We start from the raw sequence: 20437 nt of genomic DNA on the forward strand, positions 1-20437 counted from the left end.
GAAAATGTTTACATTAAGAACGCTTTAGATTCCCGAGAAAAGTCTCGAAAATTTTGCTGTTGCATTTGAAAATGCGTGGCAAGGCTTTGCCAAGATATGAAGTACTGAAGTTCTCGTTGACGAGAAGGAAAACTCCTTTTAACGAGCAAATCTCGCCACTGACGAGCACTTTTCGTCAATGTCAGCTGATCACAGAGAACTAAAATGGTTGCTCTCAGGTCGAAAAGGAAATGGCGCTGTTGCAAACTGATTATTAAACCCTTCGGCAGGAATTCCTACACTAAGCAAAACAATTCACACACGGAACATCGTTTTAAACTGATCCTTTAATTCGCATATAACTTAACAACCTTATCGTGAATGAGCCCAAACTCTACAATTACATATCGCTTGACTTTGTTGACTTGTGCATGTCTACAAGATTGCTCAATCGACAAAACCGGCGCGTGGTTCATCTTCGAGAGAATTCTTAATTCTTAATAAACGCAAGTCCGCGCTGTTAACTATACAGAGTTAAAAGCACCGAGGAAATCTGCGGCATTTGGATGAGCAATAAATATTTTACGGGTTACCTTTTTCCCTAACCTCACTCAGAATAATTGAATATATATTTTACAAGTACTTGATGAAGCGAATTTTCGCAATATTTTGCATTTTATTGCTAGCGACAGCCACATTTAGAACTCGACCCCTCCTTAGAAATGTCTGCTTTTTTTTTAGCCAAAAAGCTTTTGTGATCGGTGTAATTCTCTAACTTATCAGCCGGTGCCTAACGAAAAAGAACAAGGTCGAAAGCTCATCAAAAGCAATGCATTCTTGCTTTTTATATGAATGTAAACATTTCCAGCTCTTTGTTGCCATTACTTTCCCGTTCTGCTGAAGTGTCCCGGCGATTCATAGGAGTCTTTGTATCACCGCATTTTCAAATTGTCTAAAGTAAAACGTCCGTAGGAGCTCTGCTATAGTTTGCATTAAGTTAAGAAGTCAGATTAAAGCAGATTCTGCCTTCTGTATACAAAAATTTGAACAATTTGTTCTCTCCTCACAATCTGTCTCATTTCGCTGCTGCCATGCTTTTTCGTCTTATTTCCTCTGGTGAATGCTTCACCAGCATTTCGATCAAGTCGAAATCGTCCGTTAGATCAACAGGACACTGGCCATCGTAGTTACTGATATCAGGGTTAGCTCCGCTACGAAGGAGAAATTTCGTTACCGCTATATTCCCGGCTGTGACGCTGTGGTGAAGAGGTGTACAACCATCCTCATCTCTCATATTCACATCTGCTCCCAGAGTCACAAGCATGCGAATGCATTTTAAGTTCCCGTCTTTGACAAGCTGATGAAAATCTGGATTTGCTTGGCCTCCTTGAGTGTTAACCAGCATTTCTGTATCAACACTTGGCCGTTTCAGAAACGAGCACATTTCAGATGGGTCTCCATCTTTGACCATGTCATGGAAAACCAAATCGTGAGGAAATTTCACTCGACGATCCATAATCTCCTTGACTGGGTTGTGGCTTGGCATTAAAAGTCTGTCTTCTTTCAGAGTGTCCCTGGAACAACAAGTTTTTCTCGGACTTTCGACCGCAAGGATGTTACCCTTCGCTTTCTGATCAATAGGCGCGCTCGCCTTTCAATACAGATGTGTTTTGACTCTTATATCGAGGTGCAAAATGTTTTGTATTTGATATCTGAAGAGTTTACTTACGAACGGAAGACAAAGAGACTCTTTTATTATATTTTTCCAAACAGAATAGCACTAACTGAAAGCTAATTGGTTAGTTTATGGACCCTGTTTACTTAATTCTTTCATACGTGATTGGCAAATTATTTCTTTACGTAATATCAGAGACAGACCGTGAATTAATAAACCAATGTGACGTCAGGTGTCAGAAAAAAGATTGCAATTTCTATATCTTTTGAAGAGGGGAACTGGAAAAATGAGCTAAAGATAGAAAGGGCTCTTTTGTACACTTTACAAAACCTCTTCAGTGTTATTTTGAAGTCAACAAAGTTTAACATGGAAAGGAAATTGAGGAAAATTTTAGTTTGTAAATGTGGTAGTCAGGTTTTATCTGACAGCTTGAAATTGTGTTCCAAATTAAGCTTTTGCATTTAACGCCGGCTAACTAAACAGTGTAAGACAACCACTGAATCACACAGACAAAATCCGCTTCCCTTTAGATCACAATTACGTACAAAGGATTTTCTCATGAAGGAAGAAGGGATTAACTTTATCTGAGACGCACTCGGACAATAACAACTTTGCGTTCGAAATTAAAATTAAAGGCTCATAAAAGGCTTAACCTTTTTTTGAGTAGCGGGGTCGTAAATGTTTTCTTACTATATGGATCGGAGTAAACTAGCCCTGGCGGCTCAAATTTTGGCTTTGTTGCGGTCTGACAGCTTCGGAAGTGGAAAATATGCAATTAATTGTGGCGACTTCAAAAACGTTTTGAGTGGTTTTATCTGTTATTTGAATTCAGTGGTTTACCGCACAATAAAACTCTTACGTGGAAACTAAGCTGGAAAACACCACAGATGTGCTTTATCCCTAGTTATTGTTCAGTTTAATCCTTCACACCCTAACATCAGTATGCATATTCTCCATACTGTTCTCTATACATTTCCTAAGGTGCTGACAAGGAGAATATGTTCAACCATTAAGAGGTTCTTTAGTTGGTGATCATTTCCTTTATTCTCATGACCTTAATGTGTGATTCAGGGATGATATTGTAAGGAGACATTAGATGCGAGTCACTCGTATGGGTTTAAGGGTTAAAACAATTGAAACTGTTTTTAAGTGTAGAGGTAAGATATTCAATACAAAAGAGCACTTGTCAACACTTAGGAGGTCAAATTTCACAGAAAAAAGATTTTCAAAAATATTACGTAAACAAAGGCTTCCTGACAATCAATCAAGTATTAAATTAATCTTACAGTAGTCATGTTTAAATCAGTAATGAAAACCCTGTTACTGTGATACTGAAAGCCATTATTGCAGCTACACGCTCAGGGAGTATTTTGAAAACAAAGTATGATACGAAAGTCTCCCTCTTCAAAAAGGGTAATTGTGAAACTGAAATTGTACATCTGAAATGATAGAACCTTTCTCGCCAATAAACCTTTATGCCTTTGATTGGTTTATGTGCACGTGTGCTGTAACACGCTTCATAAAAATGTATGTGCAAGACAAGTTACACGTGCCCACGAGGATGTGGAGTACTCAGACGGAAAAAAAAACGCTGTCTGATCACGTCTAGTTGACACGATTTAGAGGAAACGAAAGGTTCAGAAAACAAGCTTACAATCACGCACAGGGCTGTAGAAAGAGTGGAAAATTTGGTGGCGACCTAATCACCACGGCCTATTGGCAGCTGGCTGAAAGCTGCCATTTTGAAACCCGAGAGTTGGGCACTGAGTCGATGCCACTATATTTATCGAAGCACTTTCTGGAGATTAGTAAGGTGAAAGACAAATAATCGAGATTATTTTTTTGGGATTTATTTCCATAGTCAGACAGAGTTTTTCAAATAGAAATTCTTTAATAAATCTCACTTCCCCAAAATCTTAAATTCCCCAAAGAATAAATAGTGGATATCCTATTCCGAGGTTATGTCACCTTCAGCTAAACCAGATGGTTTCTCCGTTTCTTCTTCCGCCGGTATGTTGTACATAAGTAATACGAAATTTACGTTTATTGTTTACAGTTCGCAATGTTAGTAATCAGGTATGTCTTCAAATTCTCGCATCTTGAACAGAAGTGGTCTTAAATTGATAATTTCGTGGAAAATGCTAGTTTCAAAAGCTGGTTTTTTTTCTGTTTTAAGAAAAAACTGCGGAGATGGCATTTTGATTGAGTGTGTGTCGTAAATCTAAATAAAAGTATACGTAATCATAACAGCCAATCAACTGAAAGGTGAATACCACAAGGAGCCAATCAGAATTCAATGCAAATATAAGCAAAAAGCGCGGGAAAACGCGAGTGGCCAAGATTCATTTGGCTGTAAGTTTTACATTTGATTGGTTGAGAGAGTAGCACGAGTTTTCTGGGCCGAGCACATAGCGAAGGAACGCCAAAACAATACAATTCCTAATTTTTTTTGACACTCAATAGAAATTTTCCCTCAACATGACGAGGAAACAAAACATGTTCTGAAACTTTTATTCGGAAGAGAATGTCTCATCAATAAAATCAGTCAATGAGTTTGACAATTGTTCGCGTTAATTTCGTGACTGACCAAGCCTGGAGGAGGAATTTCGACAAAATATCGTTCTATTGGGTCAATCGGGTTGACCACTAATGTAACAGTCACAGGATGTTCAATGATGAAGGAAGCCAGTTCGCACCTTGTGGATATATAATGAACATGGAAGGTTCTTCACGTGGCAAACGATTCCACAAACCGTGTAAATGATTTAAATGAGGGCGCTTGAGTTTGCTTGACTGATTGAAGTAGATATGCCATGTCACGCGTCACGAAGTCAACCAGGCGGGAGGTGTCTGCAGTTAAGTTATAGGGTGGAACTCTCATACCAGTTACATGAATCCAAACATAGACATCAAGGAGTTCGCATAAGCCATGGGTTTCACGTCTGGGTGAGGCTGAGTACGAAAAAAGAAGAAGAGGAGTTGAAATACCCCTGGGGCATGTTACCCAAATAACTGGGGTATCCCCGCTTCCCCCCCCCCCTCCCCTCCAGCCGTCAGGACGACGATAACAAAATCAAAACCTTGAACTTACCACAGCATCGTATGTTGTGTAGTTAGGTTTCGTGTCTGTTCCCATTGTGATAAACGCTCCTTTGTTTCCCATTTCATCACTGTTAAAGTAAACTCACGTTAAATAAGGAAAAGGATAAAGAAAAGTACAGAATAATAAGCTGCAAAGGTAGCAATACACTAAAAAACATTCCTAAGTATTTTTTTTTTACATTAAATTCTTCACTAACAAATTTTTGGTTACAAAACGTTACCAAAAACTCTTAAGTGCCTTGCACGCCCTTACTACAGGTAACTTCACGCGTGAGTTTAGTTCCCACATCCCAAAAAAAAAAGAAAATTCCATTTATATTAACGCGTTGGGTTGTGCTGTTCTTATGATGATGTAATTGGCGGTTGTGCCCGGAGAGTGACTAAGAGAGAATTTCTCCTTGCAACATCGATACAATATCAAGCATAGAAGTGATGATCCTATACCAAATTCTCCAAATTGACATCGTAAGAATTGTATGACAGACAGTAATGAGAATTACTAATGAGATCTTGGGAGTTAAAGGGTTAAGGTGAAACCCAAACATGAGAGCTTGCGCAGGCTTAATGGACGGCAGTAAGAGGCCTTCTAGGCGGCGGTAGACCACCAGTAACTGGCTTTTAATAGACTCTTGAGAACTACACTGTAAGCAAACTTGACAACCACAAGTATTTTAAGGGGGAGGAGGTAACCCTCTCATTCCCAAGATCTAATTAGTAATTCTCCTTACTGTCTGCCATGTGACTCTTATGATATTGATTCTGAGAATTTGGTTTTGAATTAATGAATAATCTCCTACTTTATATTTTCACCAAATTCTCGTCACGTTTCTGCCTAGTATTGTATTGATATTGTAGGGAGAAATTCTGTATTGGTCATTTATGGGAGTTAAAGGGTTCAAAGCGTGAAAGAAGCGCATTTGTGGCTTTGTATTTTCAGAAATCATCCACACAACTGACCAATAATTTGGAGCGGAAAAGACGGTGATGCATTTCCCATCGTGTGCGATCTCGTAGCCTTGCGGCTTAACCTCGTGACTTCTGATGATGTATTCTGTGATAGAGCAAAACAAAAACCGGTAGAAACAAAATTAAAACTTATCACAACAAATCAGCACCATAAAAAACCAAAGCAGAAACGAGGAAAGTACTCCAAGCGCGGAAGAGCCTGGTAACCATTATCAGAAGCACATTTGCTTTGATTCTAACAAAATTTTACAAAACAAAAGAGGGACTCACCAAGATTGTTATTTTTGCAGAATTGTTCCGTTACATCCGGGCCAAACTGTACACCAACTCCACGCTTACTTGGTGATCGACCAGGCTGTGGGGAATGATAAGTCAGTGTTATTTAACGTCTCTACAGGTAATATGAAGGTTAAGTTATGCAAAAGGAGACCAAAATTCAAGGCTTATACCATTATCTCTTCTCTACAAGAGACGAATCCATACCTCTGGCTGCGGATCCGACCATAACAATTCACACATCAGGCCTGCAGAATAGAGCGGATTATCAGTTAGCGATGTGTTGTTTGACTGACTGACTCTACTACTAACTTACATTGTTCTGACTGCCTGGCTGACAGACTGTCTAGTTGACTGGCTGACTGGCTCAGTGGTTGACTGACTGATTGATTGACCGACTGGCTGACTTATTGACTGTCTAAACGACTGACTGGCTGACTTATTGACTGTCTAAACGACCGACTGGCTGACTTATTGACTGTCTAAACGACTGACTGGCTGACTTATTGACTGTCTAAACGACTGACTGGCTGATTGATTAACTAACTGAATGACTGGCTGACTGGACGACTGAATAAAGGGGGTAAGTTTCTAAAGAAGCTTTGGTGCTGCGTCGGTGGGAGAGTATAGCAAGGTAATTTAGTATTATCAATTGAGTTGATAACGTAAATTGGCCAACGTAAAGAGTTTCAAAGCTGACGTTTCGAGCGTGAGCCCTACGTCTATTTCTCAGACGAAGGGCTAACGCTCGAAACGTCCGCTTTGAAACTATTTACGTTGGCCAATTTACGTTATTAACTCAACTGATCAATAGATTCACTGAAATCCCAACCAACCGAATACTTCAAACCAAGTTATGTGGTATTTACCTTCTTCTCCAGGCTGTCTATTTCTGTCGATAGTTTTCAGTTCATCAAGCTTAACATCATCTCTTTTAAACAATCCGCCATGCATAACCTCCGGAAAGAAAACACAAAGTGGAGACTGAATTTTTTCGGAATTTAGTTACTCTGGCTCTCGAGCAAACGTGTAAGTCCATGTTTTTGACAAATAGCATGTGAAAAACTATGTAAAATACACTACATTTTTCATATGCTTTTTAAATGCCTTTCACATGACAAATTTGAAATTTTGAAGCACAATAAGTGAAAAAGCCGTCGGAAGACCTAGATTTTACCACGAGAGCGTTTACACGTGCCTGAGCAAATGCAAACGTGCTTCTAGTTTCAGTTTAAAACCTCAAAATTATCTTACGAGCCAACCCCCATTATCAGTGCTTTGGCACAAGCGTTCTTTTGTGCTTGTGGGAGAGAGTAAAGCCTTAAGCATGCAAGCTGGAAAGACGACGAAGAGGGATCTTGCATTGACAATTGTTAGTGCCAGGCCTCCCTGACACTAATAGCGTGTCCTGACACTAACGTGTCCTGTAACGCTTTAGTGAGAGCCTGTTCCCATACTACCTGAAAATCAAACTGCCTTACCAGCACTTTCTGGTTTATAAGGTGACAAAGAGGCAACCAGTTGTACACTTCTGTAAAGAGGTCAGACATATCGGCAGTATATGTAACACAATGTTAAGATCAATACACATTTCCAAAGGAAAACTTTGATCGCAAACACATCGGAAAAACTACAGTCTGAAAGTGGACAACAGATTGGTACAAAAGGATATTTTGACTTCACTTCTCCTTCAAATCCATACATTTGATTCATGTAAACACTTTCGTGGTTACCTGTGAAAAAAGTGAATAGTTACAAATTTAATGTTAAAATTGATCGATTGTACAATGTGTCTTAACCCTTTACACCCTAACATCAGTGTACAAATTCTCTATACTGTTCACGATCGTTCTTGATATATTTCCTGCAGTACTTGCAAGGAGAATTTGTTTAACAATCAAGAGGTTCTTATTTTCATAACCTTAATGTTTGATTCAGGGGTGATACTGTTGGGAGAAATTAGATGCTTGTCACTCTTTGGAGTAAAAGGTAAAATGGTCGATGCAACTGAATGGAAACGATACCAGTTACTTCTGATCAAAACAACACACCCTCATTCTGGTCTGTACTTCTCCCTACCACCTGCAACATACCTCCTTAAAAAATTGATTAGGGGAACTTGGCATTAAATCAAGATACAGCCTCTTTATTTTTTCTTTCTAAATGTGCCTTATAGAAGATGATACTAGTTATTACTGATCAAAACAACACACCCAAACCTAGTCCGTAATTCTCCCAACCATCAGCTAGATATCTCCTTAAAAATTGATGAGGAGACCATAGCATTGCTTCAAGATAAAGACTCTTGATAACCAGTTTGTCTATTTGTGTTACCTTTTTAAAAGCCAACTGGAGTCACAAGAAGAAAACAAAATACCAACTAAAGTTTGCCTCACACCCATCTTGCGGAATCCTAGCTCAATCGGTAATGTTGGAGAGCCCATAATAGTCTAAATTTTTCACAGCTTACTTTTTCTGTTTCTTTAATTGAATTCCACCTACAAGGATCATTTAATTAAAAATTTGAAAAAGAATCACTCACCTCGTGACATAAAAAAGTGATCAGGATACAAAAGTTTGAAACTGAAAAGTGTAAAAATGACTTCGCATGAAAATGATCCCCTGTCAACAAAGTCTCCATTAAATAGCTATGGTTTGGTGAAGGAAAAATTCCTTTTTTTTGAACCCAACAAGTATAACTTTAATCTGTTACATCATTTATAGATTGCAGTGCAGGTGTCTAATTGCCCCACCCTTCCCCCTCTCCTTCCTTTAGATTGTCACTCACCCCCTTGATACAAAATGTTTCCTCTCCCCAGCTTTCCACTGTTGTAAAAATCAAAAATTGCAGCGATAGTTTTTTACCAGGAAAATACTGAGTACTCTGTTGCCAAAATTACACATGTTGTGCTGGCTACAACTTGAAATCACCTTTGACTCTTTTCTTAACCTAAGTATTTCTTAACAATTTCTGAAGTGGTGAGAAATTTGCAACCTTTAAGGCGTTGAAAATTCCAAAACTCTACAAATAGTATATAGTTTATGAAACTGCATGTTTTGCTCATGTCATCAATACATCAATGTGAAGGTAACAGACCCTGTACAAATTTGAAATAAAATCAGAAGGATAAAAACAATATGTGTTGAAAAAACACAAATATATAAATATCAAATAATTGAACTGGGGATTGATGAACAAACACAATAGTGATCTTGACAGTTATAAACACTACCAGCTCCCAGTTGGCTTGTTAGCTCAGTTAGAGGAGCCCTGCAGAGGTCATGGGTTCAACTCTTGTACAGGCCTAATTTTTTTTCCAGCTCTATTTTCACTATGCAGTGTTCATTACTACAAAGATCACTCTCATTTTTGTTTATTAATGACTTTCATATATTCACAGCCATTCATTTGTCACCTCACAGGTTTATTACAAACCAACAAAATGACCAGCTCCCAGTTGGCTTATTAGCTCAGTTGGTAGAGCACTGCACTGGTATTGCAGAGGTCCTAGGTTTAACTCCCATACAGGTTTGATTTTTTTTCAGGCCTTATTTTCGTTACTGCTTAATAAGTGGTGTTCATTAATGCAAAGATGATGTTCACCTTCGTTTAATAAAATACATGATATCAAACATTGTAATTTTTCACTTGATTTTTTTGAGACTAAGAAATTCATGGATAGTAATAAAAAAGATACATAAGGATTTTCAGTGGAAGGGTATCCATTTAGATTGAAGACATTTAAAAGATCATAAAACTGCCCATGTATGTCACCACACACTGTGAACCTTCCATTCTGTGAAGAAAACAGAAAAACCATAAAATCAGTATTGAGAACACATTAAAAATAAATTAAGCAACATGTACCAGACAAGCAGAAATAGATGTTTTAGCATCTTCTCTGGTGAATTTTTACATCAAAGTTAGAGACTTACCTCTGGGATAGAAATTTCAACCATTGATGGCTGTTTCTCAAATATCTTTTTAACCTCTACTAAAATCTGAAAAAGGAAAATTGAAATTCTTGCAACAAACAGTGTGGTGGGAAATCATTAATCCTTTAACTTCCAAGTTCTGATTATTAACTCTCCCATCTATCTGCTACACATTTCCATGTAAATTAGTTTGGGGAATTTTATGTTAGATCAAGATAACAACTTCTGATGAGTGTAAGTATTCTCAAAACCCATTTGCAGAATAATTTATGGATATTAGAGGGAGAAAAGGTACAGTCTGTACTCGAGCCTGTTGGCCCACCCAGCTGGAGCTTATCCTAGTTTCCTTACCATGAAGCAACTAGGGGCACCACTAATCCCCCCCTGGATGGGAAGCTATTCCATCACAAGGTTACCTAACAGCATTTCATCAAACTTCCCTGACAATTTGCTGGCATCCATTTATACTCCTGGACGGAGAGAGGCACTGTGAAAGTAGATCAGTGTCTTGCTTAAGAACACAACACTAAGACTTGATCAGGTCTTGAACCCAGACCGCTTGACCTGGAGTCCAGTGCACTGGCCATTAAGCTACTGGTTCTCCCACCACTATAATAATTTACATGTTAATCCCTTAACTCCCAAGATCTCATCAGTAATTCTCCTTACTGTCTGCCAAATGATTCTGATTGTGTTAGTTTGGAGAATTTGGTATGGGATTGATTAGTAATCCCATCATTGATATTTATCTTTATTCTCATCACTTGCCTGCATGATATTGTATACAAATTCTGTCTTGGTCACTCTCCGGAATTTAAGGGTTAATTACTTTTCAGAGTAAAATAGAGTTAACAGAAAACTGTCAGAATGAGCATATAGGCGCACAGAAATACCACCTTTCGTTCCACCAAACAAGAACAAAATGCTACCTTGTATGCATATTTCTTGTGTATTTTCTTCTGATCTTTAAATCTTTCAATTAGATCCTCTACAAATTCCTTAGTGATTCCCTCAGGACTCAATCTTGGACCATCGTAGTCATCTTCAACCACTAAAGTCAACAAAAACAATTTTGAAAAATATATCCATTAAGTTTGCTTAAGTTTAAAAATGAGCTATGTACAAGGCAAAAAAATTGTTAGGAGGTAAAAACCAAATGTTTGCGATGCTACATCGTCATCAGGGAAATTCTATTTTTGCCTTGTAAATAGCTCATTAATAATATTTACAATAGATAAAAACTAATTTTAGCTTGCCAACCACTATTGCCAAGCTAAGATCATAAATACATGGCATCAATTTTTAAAAAAAATCCATAAAAATTTTTCACTGCTATTTTTGGACTCATGCAACAACTTTGCCAAAGGACTGCTCATAGTCTGTGGAAAGGCAAATGAAATAGACAATTTTGTGGAAGAGGTGGAAATCTGTAAGCTCCGTATCTGTCTGTATGGCTGTTTCTTGAGCAAAATACAGTCATCAGAGAGCTGTATTCCTTTAGGGAGTTTAGTGATGAACACATCAATAAGAGCTTTGTGTCATGTATCAAAACTCCCAGACTCAGCAGGGGTATTACTGAAATTTTAGCTGTCATTAAAATTATGGCAGACTTCATTATCATTTTCCTGGATTGGGCCAAATTAAAGTAAACCTTTGATTTTTTGTTCCTAGATTCACTTACCCATTGAATCTAAATCTAAAGAATCAGCCACAGATTTGCTGTCATCCACTGCAATAGCTTTCTCAAAAGCTTGTCTTTGTACAATCTTCTTGCATTCTGTGAACTTCAGATTGGCATCTTTATCTTTTGGTCTAAATTTCTTCACCTTTGAAGAGGCAAAAACTGTTTTTCAACCACACAGAAAATATATTTGAACACTGTTCTTTCTTAACCATTTTATCACAGAGATTTAAATTTCAACTTCATGTTTGCACTGCATTAGGTGATGCAACTGATATTTTACATCTAACCAATCTTATTTGCATGACACCACTTGAACAGATATAATCATCTCTTGTCTGGACAAATAATGCCAATTTTCAACTGATTGTTAACAGTAATCTAGGAATTCATTGGTTTACTTCCTTGCTCTCTGTGAAAATTTGCAGCTGCTTTTCACTAAACACATGTAAAACTGACCTAATCATGACTTGGTTTAAGTCAAGTTTTCCCATGGTCTAGTATTTCTCAGTTAACCTTTTACCTTCAACCTCTAAGTAAGACAAGAACCTAATTTCTTCTTACAATATCACCCCTGAATTGAGCATTAAGAACATCTTGATTGTTAAACAAATTCTCCTTGTCAGCACCTTAGAAAATGTATGGAGAACAGCATAGAGAATTCGGATTCTGATGATAAGGTGTAAAAGATTAACTTCCAAAATCCAATAAGTGATATTCTCCCAACAGACTGCCATACATGTGCTTGTAAATTAGATAGGAGACTTAAGAGCTACATCAGGATAACAAGTCTCACTGATAAGCATACATGTTCTCATAACCTGTCTGCAAGATAACATATTGGAATTTCAAGGAGAATTAACGTGTATATCACTTCTGAGAGCCAAAGGGTTACTCAAGATATCTACCTACCATTTCATAATCCTTGAGGCTTAGTTTGAATTTTCCAAGGGCCATATATGCAGATGCTCTTCTGTAATATGCCTAAAATTCAGAAGAAAAAAAAGCAATTGTACATTATCTCTATTAACATTTGCCATTACATTTTGATTCAATAGAGAATGAAAGAAGGCAAATATTAATAGAATTTGGTCACCAAATAAATATAAATGTTTAATTCATTTTTCTTGAGCCCTAACTTGAATAAGCAGGTGCTGTGTTTTGTTAAAGTGCCCTTAGTGACAAATAGAATTACAAAAACAGTTGATAACATAAAGGATTCTTTCCCTGCCAGTCTTCTCTCGAGTCATATGTATGAATTTATAGGCAGAGGAATTTAGAATTTTCCCTTCTAAAACTGAAGGTTTTCAGGGGAGCAAAATCTTATAATTTCTGACATTTTTTTGAGCTTACATCCCTTTCCATCCCTTTGGAAAAAGTAACATTTGAGGATATCATTTTGTATGTCATACATATTTTATTAGGAATGAGATTTGGCCATGATTGGTAGGCATAATCTGGTGAAAGATCAACAACTTTGATCTGTAAGGCAATTGAAGATTATACCCAAGGTGTAAAAGCTTCTCAGTAAAACACCTGTTGTGATATTGTCGTTATGGCAATAACACGATACCTTTATGTACTTTTTGTCCAGTTCAATCGCTTTATTAGCATCATCAAGAGCACAGCCATAGTATTCTGTCTTAATATAGCAGAAGCTTCTATTTCCATAATAAGCTGGTACTTTAGGATTCAACTCTATAGCTTTGGAGTAAAGATCAAGAGCTTCATCATACTTCCCCTCTAAAATAAGATGGAGAAAAAAAATATAAATATTGATGAATACATACATTGGACACAAACATTAGCCTTCATTTCAGGCAAAAAGCATGGATAGATATTTATTTTGGAAGACAGAGAAAATATATGTGCTTCTGGCTAAATAACGACTACTGAGTGCATTAACTTTTAAATACTTTGGAAGCATGTATAATTAAACTTCCACACACAGTTTTTCATCCAAAATAGATTTTGACTTTTCTGAGCCACTTCAACTCTATTCAACTTGTAATGGAATAAGAATTTATTCACAATAGACCCAAGTTTGAAAATCTGGGAAATCGCTTAAGGAATATAACCAGATATTTCCAAGTTTTATCCAAGAAAGTTCCAGCCAAGTGATACATTTAACCCTATGAGTGACCAAGACAGAATTTCTCCTTACCATTTCAATACAATATCAAACTGACAAGTAATAATAAAAACAAAAAATATCAGCAAGGTTTAGGATACAAGATTATAGGTTGATACAAGACCAAATTCTCTAAACTGAAATCATAAGAATTGTATAGCAGACAGTAAGGAGAATTACTGATGAGATCTCAATTGAAACTGGGTTACTAGATAAATGGCTTGTGAAATAAAACATTACCACTTGCCCTATCAAGTTTCATGATACTGAGCTAAGAGTTTATGAACTTGTTCTTGCAACACAATATAAGATATAATTTTCCAGACCTAAATTTCTGAGAATCTTGACAACCATGGCCAATCATTGAGTTTACATATTATGCTGTCAAAGGATCGCTGAGTTACTTAGCATATCCCTGAAACGAAAGCCAATTGTTTTATTTTTACAAAAATTCAAGTTCGATCTCACTCGAAGTCAAAATTAAATTTTGAGGTTTCCTTCAATTTCATTCTTAATTAGCTCATAAAAATAATTTTTATACAATTATCACGAATCCTTTTTGCAAAGTTGAAACAGAATCCGAGTGCCCGTTCCAATGTACAAATGTTTGCGAAAACGTATTCCTAAAAAGTTCAAGTTTTCCTTCGTTTTATCAATCAAATAGAGAGTTACATTTACAGATGTGAAATTGATCGATGATCGGTGAGATAAACGAACACTACACTAGATCAATAAAATTGCGATGAATAATCTGAATGTTGCATAAGTTTAACACTAACTTTTTAATCTTAGGGAGTAAAACAGTGGGCATGATTAAGACAAAACAGATGCATGTTTCCTTTTACTTTTCCAAATAAAAATACCGGCCGGTTGCATAAACATATTTCGGTATCATGCATGCTTTCCAAAAATTTTTTTGCTGAGTCCAGTTCGAGACACCCGTTTCCTGTCAATCGTTCAGTTTTTAAGTAAAAAAAAATCGCCTCCTCACTGATCAAGACCTACCTTTGAAATATTTATTTGCCTCTAATTTGTACTCTTCGGCCTTCACCTCCTCCTCTGCCAATTCTCCGTTTGCCTTCTCGTCCGCCATTTTTGCTCTCCTTGTCAGTTCCAGGCTTTCTCCTACAACCAACAAGCCCTTTGACAGGCCAGTGATTTAGGGGGAGGGGAGGGTGTGGAAGGGGGCGCAAATGAGTTGGCGAAATGAACTAAATGTAGAAGATTGTTTCAAGGCTAAGAGCTGGCAAATTGAAGGCAATAAAAACAAAATATTTTTATAAAGGGAGTATTAATTTAGAGAAGAAGTGATTGTTAGAGAGGGTCTGGAAACAATGGCCAAAAGAGGGACAATTGTGAACTTGCAAGAGTCAGGGAGCAAAGGGCGGAAACCATGGGGTATCAGTATAACGCAGAGAAGCTTTACTGATGGGTGAAGGCGCAGAGAAAGGGAGAGCAACATTAGAAGATGTGCCTGGAGGATACTGGAAGGTTTAGTTCAAATTGTAGTTTGAAATGCTGATGAGGTAGTCTCCATTGAAATGTCACACAACATCAGCCAGGGAAGAGCCTTCTAAGAGAAGTAGTGTTGCATGATATCCTAGAAAATTGCAGCAAAGCATACTAAGGATTTACAATGCTTCAGTGATGGTTTGCTGGAAAAAAAAAAGCGACCAATGCCGAGATGTGCACAACTTTCATCAAAATGTCATGTTTGTAACAAGCTCTCTTTCTGATAATACCTTTCCATCTTAGAGCATCAATTATTCATATTTCAAACTGCCTTCCGAAGAAAATTCCAATCAAAAATAAATCAGTCAACTTTGTGCAGAGGCTGAGAAGGTAAAATTGGATTCACACAGAGTTAAACACTCCAGTAAAAACAGCAGAGTACCCATGATTTTTAAACAAGAAACTAAACATATTTTTTGCTTGAAAATATTTGTAGCATTCCAGTGGTTTTGTAAAAAAAAAAAAAAGATTTCAGTGATCATAGATCCCAACCCAAAATAAAGACAAAAACAAGAATAAAGTAAACACAACTGTACAATTATATTAAAACAGACACTATATTTTGTAATTTCCTTCACTTGCTACATATACAGACTGTTATTGGACAAGATAGTTAAATTCAATTTAACCCTTTCACTCCCAATATCTAACTGACAATTCTCCACACTGTCTGTTATACATTACTCATACTTGTAGCTCTGAGAATTTGATGGTAAATCAAACAATATCTTTTGTTTATACTTTTCTAAATTCTCATAACTAGGCTGCATGATATCATATTGATATTGTCAGGAGAAGTTACTCCTTGATCAATTCTGGAAGTGAAAGGGTTAATGAAAATATATCAGTGACCAGATTATTTCTTAAGGACAATTCCCATACAGCACCTAATCAAATTTCTGAGCAATTGAAAACCATATTAAAAATGTGCAGGAATAATTTACAAATTTACAAGGAAAAAGCATAAATTAGAGGCAGAACCAACCCATAACATCAGAACAAAACTTAGATCCAGCAGAATTCATTACATCATTCTTTAGTCACCTTATTTTTTTTTAGAAGGAACATGTGAATGTAGCTGTCAAAGCTGCATATCAGCTGACTCAGATCAATACCAGACCAAAAGTTCAATTCTCTTTACTGTTTGTGAGAAACTGATCTCAAAACCAGTCTTGAGAATTAAGTGTTTGATCAAGTATTATCTCCCCACAAGCAATGGAAGTATTTAAGATTAACTCACTACAGATCTTAACTTGAAATTTGAAAGTTTAGAAAAGAAAGTCTCAAGGTTGTGTGATTGCATCGATGGCCTGACTAAAAAAATTGTTTTTTGTGATGGACACATTGAGTATACACAAAAGCTTGCTTTCACCTTCAAGCATCTGATTTAACAGTCTCAATCATTGATTAAAGAAACAGCCCTCCTAACATCTTGACACAGATTTCCTGAACATCATTTATGAGAATTGATATTACATTGCATAATATGCAGAGGTTGCTGACACCTGATACACCAGGTAACTTTGGGCTGCCCTTCATGAACCTAGCATGGGACAAATATACCCACATTTTCTGCACTTGCAATAATGTTTGTCTTCAGTTCATGCCCAGCTCTTACTGGGATGGCTACCTACAATATTTCCTTTGTTCTGACAAGGTGTTATTATTGGTGAATCTTGGTTTTCACAACATCAGAGGAGAGGAGCGTGTGATCTAACTAGAAGTCAGCATCATCACATTAAAGTGATATCAATTGATAAGGTCCACACATTTCTCTCTCAACAGTTTGGCAAGATCCCTAAATTACAAATTTTCCAGATGCTTAAGCAGTTTACATACTGTACAATAAGAAAGAAATTTAAAAATCTACCTGTGTTAGACTAGCTACTTTGCAGCCGGTTTGATTAACCCTTTAACTCCCAAGATCTGATTATTAATTCTCCCTTCTAGCTATTACACATTTCCTTGTAAATCAGTTATGAGAATTTAGCGTTAGATCAAGATAACAACTTCTACCTACTATGTCGGAGTTTTCTCAATACCCGTTTGCAGGATAATGTCTGGATATTCTAGGGAGAAGTTTCATGTTAATCACTTCTGAGAGTTAAAGGGTTAGGAGAAAACCTTCCAGCACCTACAAACTCTGAAGAAAATTTCCGAAACTAAATGTCACGCTTCCTCCTCTTCACTCTGTTACTGTATTCATCATCTGAAGTAATCTCTGCATTGTTGTTTTCCACTTTGATTGACAAAGGGGAGCTTGGGTCTTGTTTCAGTTGTCCATCAAGGAGCCCATCTCCTGATGGTGAAGTACTAAGGATATTATCTGTGGACGACAGCAGAGCAGTTGTTGCATCGATACTAAGTTGCCCTGAATTGCGAGCTTTTTCCAGAGCACGAACTGTAAAAGAAAGAAACACAATAACTAACTGATTTTATTTCAGCAATGGTATATTGGAAAGTTGATCCTCTACCCAATCTTCACGTTAAGAAGAAAGTAGGAGAACTTGTGAAAAACATTTATCAAAAAGAAAACGGAATAAACAAACTTTCATCATTCACACATGACTTGCCTTGTTGGTCAAGTATGCCATTTTGTCGTTTGAGGTCATCAATGTCAGTCTGATAAAGAAAATAAACTGTTAATAAAAACTGTGAAAGATATTTTAAGAAGAGATGAGGATGCCTTCAAAAACCTGCCTCATCTTAGGTGAAAAAATATTTTTAGTGTTCAACGCTTTTGAAATGTGACAGTCATGCAGCTTGTTAGGAAACAAACCCTGAAAGATTCAGTTTCAAAATCTTAATTCATTTTGCATCCTGTGCCAAGTTTAACACCACCCACTCTTTCCATTCTTATCCTTCTAGAAGTTTTCATATTTGTCTACCTCATCCACATATTATTTTCTGCCTGAAGGCAATTTTCTTAAGTTTAACATGATCACCCTTAAGTCTGTTTATTCTTAGTGATGCACTGATAACTTAACAAAGGAAGCCATTCTCAAGCTCACAAAATCTCAACACCTGAGACACATTGAGAATGTTTCACATTTCGTTGATTATCACCTGAGAGATCATGACAAGTAAACAAACCTCAAAACCACAAAATGATGAACTTCAACCACTAATGCTCACAGTTTGTTTTCTCACGACAATAGTCTTGTTTTTGTAGACAAAACAAAATTCTAGAGATGTTTGCTGTGTTCATGATTTCCTGAGTTTCTCAGTAAAAGATCAAATTCCTAACATCAATTCATAGTCCAAGAGATACAAGATTTCCCCAAACTGCAATATATGACTACACTCACTTGATGTGTATGATTTTTTCTTCTCATGAATTGTATGTAATCTGTAGCCTTGTTTAAAATCTGTGCTCTTGATGCCTATTGTAAAACATTTATCAATATTATCTTCATAATATTTTGATCACTACTATTTATTATTATTAATATTATAAATGTAATTTATTCTTATCATCACTGCATTTGAAAGTGGTTTGATAATAAAGGGATAAATTCTTTTCTGGTTGTTTTTGAGCAAAATGGTCAATCTCATGATTTTAGACAACAAATACAGCAACTTGACAAGGCAAGAGAAATGATCTCATGCAAAAATAACTGAAATGTGTCTGCCTCAAAGACTGGTGGCAATTTGACAGATGTTAGGAGAGACTTTCTCATATGCTAAATCAACAGAATCAGTAAAAATCCCGCCAATATCACATTTATCAGTCAATCACAAAATTATCACTTAGACATGTTCAATCAAGTGTGTATCTTCCTGTTCGGGCAAGCCGTCACAACACAATCTAATTAGTGGACTTGCATATTTATTCCTCTGAGTGAAGTGAAAATCATCAACATTGAAAGTGATGAACAGGCAAAAAATATTATTTTCAGTTTCACTTTGGATGCACACTTCACCAAACTTTATAATCTTCTACCTGAGGTCAAAATCTTAAACAATAAATAATTTCGTATCCGCATGAACCGGGATAAAATTAATATTATGAAATTTTTACTTGTAAGGTCGCTAAACGATGGTCACTTTGATGTTCGATTCGGACAGAATACGGATGAGGGTTACCAGAGAAAATCTAGCGCTTCTAACACTGATTCATTACGCAGAGTATGCTAGTTTCTAGCGGAGCAGTTTAAAACTAATTAAATTTGCAGATGGAAAGGAAAGCATTTCGCAATCTTGCCTTCTCTCCCTGAAGGGACGGTATCGAATCTCGTAGATGGGCGAAACTATCTTTTATGTGATCTCGTCTCTTTCTTTCTAGGGCATTGTGGTGAGCCCTCTTATCGGCCTACAAAAATAAAGTGGAACATAGTTTAGTTACAATATCACAAGAGACCTGCAGACAAAACCTACTTAGAGAATTCATTGCGACGCGCATTCTCGACTCTCATAAAATATTCAATCGTAAATCAACATGGCAAAGTTCCATGATAGCGTGACGCCAACACAAATGGTAAAACCGTGATTCTAAAAGATTTCAACGATATTTCAACCGATATTAGTCTATTCTGAAAGCCAGTCTTACCGATTAACCAAGGAAAAACTCTAAGAAAAAATAAAGCGGTCAAAACAAAAACACGTGGTTTTCCATGTGGATAATTTTGCACGCGTAATTTGACACCAAAACACAAAACTTACCTGGGTCATGAATTGAGTTTCTTCGACATTTTCGGTTCCCTCCTGAACAGAATCAAACAAATTCGAACAAAATCGTTTTTTTCGTGACTTCCTAAGCAATCACAGAGAGAAAAATTAATTTACCTCGTCGCTTTCGATGTCGATTTCCTTCTCTTCGTCGCTCATGCCTCCTTCGTCTCCCTTCGCCATCAGTTGTCCCTCGTGATTAAAGCACGTGTCAGAACATGACGCCGATTTCACTGGGTAACGACAGCCAATCACGATGCAGATTCAGCAAGCGGTCAGTTATTGACAGGCCGGAGCCCGTTGATGGGTTTTCCAGAGTCTTTTTGTGCCGAAAAAATTCAGTACACAAAATTGTAAAAAAGATAAAACGAAATTTAAATGAAATGAATATAAAAACGAAAGCTACGATCTTATATTAGAGAGCCTATCTGGAAGCATATCCGAAATTTTATAACCTGAAACTGCACATCGCTGCATTCAGCAAAACACAAACAAAAAAAGTCAACTGTCA

The 20437-nt window shown here is 36.9% G+C and overlaps 3 protein-coding genes and 1 non-coding gene across 5 annotated transcripts; all 4 read right to left on the reverse strand.

The window, feature by feature from the left end:
* Window positions 1–308: 308 nt before the first annotated feature.
* Window positions 309–1690, reverse strand: LOC131784939 (protein phosphatase 1 regulatory subunit 27-like). The gene has a single exon (XM_059101783.2). The coding sequence runs from the start codon at window positions 1523–1525 to the stop codon at window positions 1055–1057; it is 471 nt and encodes a 156-aa protein (XP_058957766.2). The 5' UTR covers window positions 1526–1690; the 3' UTR covers window positions 309–1054.
* A 2459-nt stretch (window positions 1691–4149) lies between these two features.
* Window positions 4150–14857, reverse strand: LOC131784909 (serine/threonine-protein phosphatase 5-like). The gene is made up of 16 exons (XM_066160208.1): window positions 14752–14857; window positions 13189–13358; window positions 12528–12599; window positions 11616–11760; window positions 10864–10985; window positions 9935–10000; window positions 9697–9795; window positions 8541–8646; window positions 7667–7731; window positions 7480–7557; window positions 6868–6955; window positions 6206–6246; window positions 5993–6077; window positions 5714–5807; window positions 4746–4824; window positions 4150–4606 (listed from the first exon to the last, which is right to left on the reverse strand). The coding sequence occupies exons 1-16, from the start codon at window positions 14837–14839 to the stop codon at window positions 4541–4543; spliced, it is 1464 nt and encodes a 487-aa protein (XP_066016305.1). The 5' UTR covers window positions 14840–14857; the 3' UTR covers window positions 4150–4540.
* On the reverse strand, window positions 11360–11491 carry LOC131784959 (small Cajal body-specific RNA 8). Its single transcript, XR_009340236.2, has one exon. It is a non-coding gene; the product is annotated as a small Cajal body-specific RNA 8 (non-coding RNA).
* Window positions 14858–15796: 939 nt separating the features above from the next.
* On the reverse strand, window positions 15797–20120 carry LOC131784910 (protein max). 2 transcript variants are annotated; one of them, XM_059101748.2, is made up of 6 exons: window positions 20044–20120; window positions 19921–19962; window positions 19463–19570; window positions 18567–18641; window positions 17832–17880; window positions 15797–17659 (listed from the first exon to the last, which is right to left on the reverse strand). In XM_059101748.2, the coding sequence occupies exons 1-6, from the start codon at window positions 20107–20109 to the stop codon at window positions 17421–17423; spliced, it is 579 nt and encodes a 192-aa protein (XP_058957731.1). In that variant the 5' UTR covers window positions 20110–20120; the 3' UTR covers window positions 15797–17420. The 2 variants fall into 2 exon arrangements, with proteins under 2 accessions (XP_058957731.1, XP_066016306.1); XM_066160209.1 differs by lacking the exon at window positions 19921–19962 and having other exon boundaries at window positions 20044–20116.
* Window positions 20121–20437: the final 317 nt, after the last annotated feature.

Source organism: Pocillopora verrucosa, chromosome 13, assembly GCF_036669915.1.
Source record: "Pocillopora verrucosa isolate sample1 chromosome 13, ASM3666991v2, whole genome shotgun sequence".
NCBI lineage: Eukaryota > Metazoa > Cnidaria > Anthozoa > Scleractinia > Pocilloporidae > Pocillopora > Pocillopora verrucosa.

What these genes read in the sequence shown, in the direction of transcription:
- LOC131784910 (XM_059101748.2), bottom strand. Translation starts at nt 20,109, where the DNA reads ATGGCGAAGGGAGACGAAGGAGGCATGAGCGACGAAGAGAAGGAAATC. An exon ending in CGTCCCTTCAGGGAGAGAAG is followed by an intron (nt 18,642 to 19,462) that starts GCAAGATTGCGA and finishes GTTTTACAATAG; the next exon opens with GCATCAAGAGCACAGATTTT. An exon ending in TGGCATACTTGACCAACAAG is followed by an intron (nt 17,660 to 17,831) that starts GCAAGTCATGTG and finishes TTTCTTTTACAG; the next exon opens with TTCGTGCTCTGGAAAAAGCT.
- LOC131784939 (XM_059101783.2), bottom strand. Translation starts at nt 1,525, where the DNA reads ATGCCAAGCCACAACCCAGTCAAGGAGATTATGGATCGTCGAGTGAAA.
- LOC131784909 (XM_066160208.1), bottom strand. Translation starts at nt 14,839, where the DNA reads ATGGCGGACGAGAAGGCAAACGGAGAATTGGCAGAGGAGGAGGTGAAG. An exon ending in CTTCCACTGAAAATCCTTAT is followed by an intron (nt 8,647 to 9,696) that starts GTATCTTTTTTA and finishes ACCAAACCATAG; the next exon opens with CTATTTAATGGAGACTTTGT. An exon ending in GGTCGGATCCGCAGCCAGAG is followed by an intron (nt 6,078 to 6,205) that starts GTATGGATTCGT and finishes CATTCCCCACAG; the next exon opens with CCTGGTCGATCACCAAGTAA.